General features: G+C 44.2%; 1 protein-coding gene across 3 annotated transcripts in view; it reads left to right on the forward strand.

Moving 5' to 3' along the window:
• The window catches only part of LOC103365421 (unconventional myosin-Ic), a 65,224-nt gene that overhangs the window by 35,268 nt on the left and 21,388 nt on the right, over positions 1–8,568 (forward strand). For all 3 annotated transcript variants that reach the window (XM_008292852.1, XM_008292854.1, XM_008292853.1), the window contains 3 exons: positions 2,645–2,800; positions 3,592–3,707; positions 7,722–7,920. In XM_008292852.1, the coding sequence (XP_008291074.1) occupies positions 2,645–2,800; positions 3,592–3,707; positions 7,722–7,920 (471 nt within the window). The remainder of the gene's footprint in view (positions 1–2,644; positions 2,801–3,591; positions 3,708–7,721; positions 7,921–8,568) is intronic.

Consider the following 8,568-nt stretch of genomic DNA (forward strand, 5'->3'; position numbering starts at 1 on the left):
CGCTGCAGCTCTCCTTTGAAAGCACGGATCAAACATATTCATGCATACTTGTGTGAAATTCGAACAAGATGCTGTGCACGTGTGTGTCTGTTTGATGGACCTGCTGCTGTGAGGAATTTCAGGGAGTATTGTTAACTTTCCACAACAGTTTAAAGGGAGCGACGGGGTCATAGCTCACATCCATTATCCTCCGTCTTTATCACTTCTGTGTTTTCCCCTCTTGTCTCACCGAGCGCTAATTAATATGTTCAGTCTGTCTGCATCTCTTCTCTGTGCTCTCCTGAGGGATGCAGACCGCTGTACTGCATAACACAACAACAACACCTGCTGTACTGTGTGTGTGTGTAGGTGTGTGTGTGTGTGTGTGTGTGTGTTCTGTCCCTGTGCTGGCTGTTGCTGCTGTCTCTACCCTCCAGCACAACTTGTTGGTTTTACTTCTGTCCAGCTCAGTACATCTTAAAAATGGACGTGGGTAACATTCGCAGTCTCATGCGGAAAACTCAGGCCTGTATTTTAGAAAACGGCTTCCTGGGCCAACGTGTCGATGACCTGAACCGTGTAAGTGTTGCTATTTAACTTAGCGTGTGCTGCTAAATGTGTCCTGTGTATTTCTGAACAGTGAACGCTGGGTGTGGCTTGTAGCACTTTGGCTGAAGTGGAAACGGCTCTGTTGGTTTTTAGATTGAAGGATGGCTGCTGTCAGCTGTTCTAAAGAAAGCTTTGGATGATGTACAAACAGAAACTCTCTGCTTTGTTTCTCTGTGTGTGTTTGAATGAATGTGAGGTCTGTGAGTGGCTTTTAGACTTCAAACAGCACTTCTTGGCTTGGTCCTGATGTTCTCTACTGGGGGCTGTGAGGGGGACTCAGGACTTTCTCTGAGACCTAGAAGTTGTGATGGGAGCTCATGGGACAGGAGGGACTTGATGAACCTTTTTGAGATTTGTTTGTGCATAGAAGTGAGTATAGTTCAAGACATGTTGTTTCTGGGCTCCAGCGGATTCGTTTCCTGCCTTTGTTTCATGATATCGTGAAGTAAATATCCAAAAACAAGATACCTGAAGACATCACCTTGGGGCCTTGCAGAATTTATGATCTACTATTCCTGTGCCATTTTGTTGACTAAAGGAATCACTCAAAATAAACTAAATAGAATAATACAGGGTTCCTACACCATGTGGAAAAGTGTGGAATTAGACTTTAGTGGACTTTAGTTTTTGTTTCCAGGTTTGGGAACAAAAAGTCTGAAAAAATCTGCCTTTACCTTGATTCTGTTTTCTAAAATGTAAACTTCAGAATTTCAACAATACATTGATGTTACAGGCAGCTATATATATATATATATATATATATATATATATTCAGAATGCAGCCAAAACGTTTACGTCTGGATGAGAGACGGTGAGCTGGAGTGAGCTCACTGTCGTGGTGTGTAACTGAACACACTCGTCCACATCGCTGCCTCTATCAGAACATCTAAAAGCTTTAAGTTCCTGATGTCTGCACGGATCCAGACATCAACAGTCAAATTCATTCAAAGGAAAATGCAGCGTTGTCTCTGAGTTGCACATCTCCATGTGGTGGCATCACAAAACAACAAACACTGAGCTTGTCTAAATATGAATGAGTTATGCAATGATGGAGTTATCAGAAAAGTAGAAGGTTTGTATTGACAGTACCAGCGTGGCCGTGTCTATGACATGTCTGGTTTAGGTTTTCATTCATTTGTGTGAGCTGCAGCACTTATGCAGACTAACTATGGGCTTACGTTGCCAAATACCAGGCATGTGAAGTGTTTCATAGCTGTGTGACTGTGTGCAAGTGTGTTCTGAAAAACCAACAGAGAATTCTGGAAAAGTATTTTTGAAAAGGAAAATATGTTTGAGCCCTGTTAGTAAACGATAAATAGCTTTTTGTGTCGGCACGACTTGGCTGCTCAGATTATTTAACTTTAAATGTTTGACAATGTTAGAATTTATGCAGAATAAGGGAACAAACTGTGAACTGTATACGACTAAAACTTAAAAAAGGGAAATATTCTTGTTGAATCTGTTATGAAACTTAACTGAAACGTTAGATAGAATTTAAAACAAAGGCCACAAGTGACAGTTATGGGATTAAGAAGAGCGATGAAGGCAGTGAAGCAGCCCGTTGAACAGTCATATCTATTAACAGTGTGCTGACATTAGTCACCGCTGGTCAGACCAGATCTAAAGCAGCTGGAGCTGCAAACCATCAGTCTATTAATTGACCCACACGCTGCCTGTGTTTAACTTTTCATTTGTAAGAAGAACATTCTGATCTTTCCTCTTTCACAAGTAGTGAAGTGTGGGTTGAGGTCTGCTAACACAAAGCCAGTGTGGCCTGCTGCTGTTATATAAAGCAAAGTGCAGCGTGTTGGGTTTTATACAACAGCTGATGGAGTAGAATCCAACTCTGTTCCTGCCTCTTTGTCTCATATGTTATTGAATAACGCCGTTCATCTCGTCCTCTCTTTCCTTCTTCCCAGATGAAGACGGATCATGTGTGAGGGATGTGGACTTTATGTGTCTCCATGCGTGGGGCAGACACACTGTGATTGATCAGGTGTTACTACAGCTATGGCCGTTCCCTAACCACATGTCCTCCGTCCTTCTCCTGCTCTAGGTGGTGGCGAGTGACGGGGTGCGGGCTATGATGGAGTCGGCCCTGACAGCCAGAGACCGGGTGGGCGTGCAGGACTTTGTCCTGCTGGAAAACTACACCAGTGAGGCGGCCTTCATAGAGAACCTGCGCAAGCGCTTCAAAGAGAACCTCATCTATGTGAGTGAATGCAGTGAGGAGGGTCCAAGAGCCTGTCCAGCACGGTGCCTATGAGGCTATGGACTGTCTAAAGCTACATGTTCATCATTTTAAACATATATGAAACCTTTTTAAATCGATTAGCTTCATTACTGTGACTCAGGCGCATGTTTCACTGCTCAGGTACAAGTTTTCATTTATGTATTACCATGTTTTGTTGCTTACTGGCCAATATTCACGTAAAAGCTCGTGTAAAACTTATTTTTTAGACTGATGTGACAAATGGTTTTTGTGTCTAGTATCAGTAAAAAAAAAAAGGAACCTTAGTGCACGTGCAAAATTGGTTTATTTACAGTGCAAAGCTGGTTTAATCATTTTTGAGCGTGTCAGCACTGCCACTGCTGATTTATCAGCAGTTAGAAATACAAAGACATGGTGAATAAGCATCTCATTATAACCCTGGAGCCTTCAGCTGGGGACTGTTTCCTGCATTGGATCAGGATTTCACTGTATTTTTGCTCCAGTAACTCTGCGGAGGACAAACACCCGTGACCCGTGGATAGTGCAGACTTCTTTGCTGTTTTTGCTGTACTCACATGTCATTGTAGAAAAGCCAAGTAGAGCAGTAAGCTTTGAACTAAACACTCACGCCTGCCGTGAACACAGCAGATGTAGTAAAGTGGAGATGCAGTGAAGACGTGTGGTTGTCTCTGATGCTGACGCTGCACTGAGGCTCTCAGAATGAGGTTTGCCAAACGGTCCTACAGGTGACTGTTGTCATGTCATGTGACTGTATGTTCCCTTTCCATCAGACATACATTGGTTCTGTGCTGGTGTCGGTTAACCCATACAAAGACCTGGAGATCTACACCAAGAACCACATGGAACGATACCGCGGCGTCAACTTCTACGAGGTCTCGCCACACATGTAAGTACACAGACTGTACAATCCCGACTGTGTGCAGCTCAGATACAGTCAGCGTCTGTTTAACGTCCTCAGGTGGGCAGACTTATTGGATGGAGACGACAGGAACGGTCTGCCATTTGCACCACATATTTCATGAGGCATTCCCCTCCCCTTCTTATTGTTACTGTTTTCAAAATGACCTTCACTACAGGAAGCACACACTTGGGTTTTGCAGATTTGGATCGGGGCTGACCATAGTGCATGCACATCTTCCACCAAACCAATCCCCCTTTCCTTTGTTGCAGGGGCACTGTCACTGCATCCTGGGCTTAGCACCATGACTGTGATTGGTTTAAAGGAATACAACCAAGCCAAAGTGTTCATTCCTCTATAGCAGAATGATAATGCGATGCATCCAGAACATTGTCCAGCACTGACAGCACTGTGGAGATTGGTCTGGATGTCTGAGACCACCGGTCATCCTCATGTGATGTCTGAAGACAAGCTTGAGGCTGCTGACATGAATCTACATTATATCTGAATCTCCACGTTGACGCTTGGCAGTGGAGTTTGTTGTTGATAATGTGGACAGCAGGGTTTGACACGGAGTAAAACAGGCTCATGATCAGAGGCTCCAGAGCTACTGTTTATTATTGGAGTGCAGCACTAAATTGGGACGCTCTTTTAACCGACTTTTACCAATAAATTGCTCAATTAAAGTTAAAAAAAAACATGCAAATGTAGAAGCTACATACATAAGAGTCTTTAAAAGTTCTTTGGTAATATCATATGAAGGGCTTGTTGTCAGTCCAGCATGTTTGGTACGTCTTTGAGTGATTCATGGCAGCTACAGGTACAAAGTGTTTTCTGAATGGGCCCAGACACTGGCTGTATCATTCATGGCTGACAGTGTGTTTACTGTTGCCTTGTTTTTGCTGCTACACCCTAAAAGAAGCAATTTGTTGAAGCTTTTTCCCCTTAAATGACTTCACAGTGTTCCAAATCCTGTCGCCGTCCCTCTGAGCACATGTTTGTCCTGAGCGCCGCTCTGTCAGAGTCGGCTCATGTCTGACTGTCTCTTTCTCTGTCAGTTAAACTGTTAGCTCGACGTCATGGCATGAGGCCGAGTGTTTGTTTGAAAGGTTGTCAGGGGATTCCCTGCTCAATCCTCCCAGAGCTCATAGCAGCCAAACAATCAGGCGCATTATGAAGAGTCTGAATGGCGTCATCGTAACATTTCAGCATCTCTCACTAGTTTTCTATGTCTCCTCCAACTGCTCCTAGTTTTTTCCCCTCCTGTCTTTTTACTTCAGCACTTGAGCGTGTGGCCAAATGTTTTCTCTCTCCGAGTGGAAAGAAAGATGTGCTTTGGCAAAGAGAGGTGGATGGTTGGAGGGAGAAAATGGGAGGGAGAGGTGGAGGGAAAAGTAAGCAAATGATGGTACCAGGCGAGAGATTTCCTCCCTTGAGAGGGAATTCCTCTGACCTGAAGCCGACCCCTCGGCCTCCAGCCTCCCCACCATCACACACATACGCTGGGATGCAGCTCCGGGCTGCCTGCCTGGTTTTTATCTTCCAGCAATTAGTCTGGTGTCAGGAAAGTGTCCAAACAGGCTGAAACAACATGGCAGTGGTGATAGCAGCACCGGGCTGATAAATTCTACTGTAACTAAAGCAAGCTGTGTTCCACTGTGGCTTCTATGATTCATGCTGCTCGCTCACTATCTGTCCATGTTCACACACTACCAGATGCTATCATGCTACTTTCCAAACACAAGTTTGCCAAGACATTCCAACAGCTACATTTTTTTAACAGAATATCATGATGATGAACAATAATTGCGTGTTTTGCTTCGCTGTGTTGCAACCGATGCAGATTTAACTCATTAGTTTAGCTCCATGTTTAATGTTGAGCAGAAAGCTGAGTGAAGCTCTGAGGTGACACGTTCAGTCTCACGTTTCTTTCTGTGAAATATACATACTTTAAATATTTAAAGCTGCTTTAAAAGTTTTGATAAGCTCCAGCCCGGCACCACAGCACACAGACAAAGCTAATGACGAGCTGGTGAACATGAGGCAGATTTCCACTGCAGGAGCTCAGGGCGGCCATGAAGCAGACGTTGACAGGAACGGCCAGCGAGTCCATCAGCCGTTCTGTTCCCACTGTAGCGCTGGATCTGACAGCTTCCACCATGACGTTAACTCTGAATGCAGTAAAACATCAACAAATAGGAGTTATTAGCATGTAGGAAATAGAACAGTAGATGTTTGTTATGCTCGCCTGTACGTTGAATTTTATATTGTTGATGTCAGAGAAGACACTGATGCTCAATGAGGACATCAAGAGAGCAGAAAAAATGGAACATGTTGTTGTTGTCTTCTGTGAGTTAAACCAATCAGCACTGAGCTGAACCCGAACCCTCCAAAGCACCTGTCCTGCAGTGGGTCACTGTTTCCTTCCCTTGAAAGAGATTCAACAGGAGCACTTCCTGCAAAGCTCTGGGCTGCTCTGAACCAGCCTGCAGGTTCCTAAAGTGGAAAACACATGATAGACCGGCTCTGAGCAACTGAAGACAAACATGTTCCTGTTGAAATAGGAGCTAAATGAGAGTGAATGTTGGACTGAGTTGGTCAAGTGTCCAGGACAAAACCCAAACGTTTGTAATATAGACTTTATGAGCTGATAACAACATTGTCTTTACATATTCTTATGTGCGTTTCATAACTATTTCAATGACACATTTCTTTTGTCTCTTTGCTTATCACTTGTTTGTTTTGCCTTCGTAGACTTTGTTGTGTTTAATAACTTGACAGTTTTTATGACAAACCTTTACAAGCGTTTGGTTTTGCATAAAACAAATTTAAACTCACACTGAAATAGTTTTAATGCATAACTAACTGATGGTGAACATCTTACTGTTACCTACAAATGTATGTTTTACGAGTGATCAGAGATGACAGAAGTACTCACAATCTTTACTGAAGTAAAAGTAGAAGTACTGACTCAGCTCCTTTACTCAAGTAAAAGTAAAAAAGTACAGGTTCAGACATTTACTGAAGTACAAAAGTCAAAAGTAAGAATGAATTTTTAGCTCCGATGACACGCGATGCCTCTTTAGATAACTCTGTAAAACAGAACAAGCTTTAAGCACACAGCTCAGGACTGTTTGGATCCTTTAAGCAGCTGCACAGAGCGGCTACAGAGGAACTCATCCCTGGACAGGTTCCTGTTTCAGCAGCATGATGAACATTAAACATCGGCATCAACATGGAAACACTCGTCTCTTCAAGACTACCAACATCTGTTACTGAGCCTCAGCAGAAGCTGGTTCTCAGAGTTCTCTGGATGGAGACGGGCCCTTTGGGTCTCAGAACCAGTCCTGCAGTGCTGAACAGCCTCTGGCAGGCAGCTGAGGCAGGCAGGCTGTGCTGAGCTTCACTGTTGGTAAAGATAAAGACGTCTGTTGTTACGTCTTCTGCGTCACGTCTTCATCCGCCGAGGATGAAACACGTAGCGAGTCCGTTTAGAGAATGTACGGAGCAGAAAGTCCAGATGTTTGTGTTCAGATGGAGGGAGTCAAAGGAGAAAGTCGTCAGAAACATTAATACTCAAGGAAAGTACAGATACCTGCAGAATGGACTGAAGCACAGTAACAGAGTATTTGTACTTCATTACTTCCCACCTCTGAGAATGATGCACGTCTTTGTATGCAATGGAGCTAAACACACACAAACCACATCTTCCTAAATGATGATACAGATGAACAGAAAAATAAGGGTTAGGGTTAGGGTAAGGTTTCACCTTCATGAGCCTGCATTGGTTTTAGCTCCATGAACAGAACAAACTGGCAGCACAGTGAACAGCAGAGTTAATACAACCTCAATCAGATGTGTTTATGTCTGCGTTATATCGCTAAAGAGCCAAATGCTGCTAGTGGGACTTGTTTCAAACATTCCTGTTGCTGTGTGGATTATGACACAAAGTTAGTGACATGACATGCTCCTTGGTCCACTGATCTGAGCTCTCCCCTCCAGCTACGCAGTGGGAGACAACTCGTACCGGTCCATGAGGACGGAGGGGAAGGACCAGTGCATCCTGATCTCAGGCGAGAGCGGCGCCGGAAAGACGGAGGCGTCCAAGAAGATCCTGCAGTACTACGCTGTCACCTGTCCGGCCAGCGAGCAGGTGCAGACCGTCAAAGACCGCCTGCTGCAGTCCAACCCTGTGCTGGAGGTGAGCCAGGAATCTGTAGCCACGCTGAGGGAAGCTGTTCAGCGTGACGGATCTGCTGATAGAATGGCTGCTCATCCCAGAATTAAAGTAGTTCAAGTCGTGTGGATGAATGTGATTTGGTAGGTAGTGGATAGGAAGTTTGCTGCTGCTTTTATTAAAAACAAGATGTCCGCCTGTCAGCAGGGCTTAAAACAAGATGAACTGAAGATGGAGAAACACTCACTGCCCAGGATGTTGAAGCTCAGAGCTGGATGTCACACAGTCATGAATAATGCTGCGTTATCTTTTTATTTGAGCATCGATCTTTCATCATACGGTTAAAAAGTACGACTACCTTTTTATTACCTGCTTCGTCGTCCAGGAGAACCAGCAGACACAGTTTGATACCAGGCCTCTCCACCCTCACAGCTAAATCAACTTTATCACTCTGCATTTTGTCTTTTCAGTTAATAGCTGCTTATTTTCTTTCATTTAAAGAACATAATCATCTCTATATGAATATAATTCTTCTGCTCCGTGCTCACAGAGACCGTCGGTGGTCGAACAGAGCTGGAATGCAGCATCACGTAAGACGTGCAGTAGATATTTAAGCACGGTGAGCGTTCTGGCACAATTCGCTCTGGGATAAGGACGGAGCGCTGAGTGCTC

The sequence above is a fragment of the Stegastes partitus genome, unplaced genomic scaffold, assembly GCF_000690725.1.
Source record: "Stegastes partitus isolate 25-593 unplaced genomic scaffold, Stegastes_partitus-1.0.2 Scaffold838, whole genome shotgun sequence".
Lineage (NCBI taxonomy): Eukaryota > Metazoa > Chordata > Actinopteri > Pomacentridae > Stegastes > Stegastes partitus.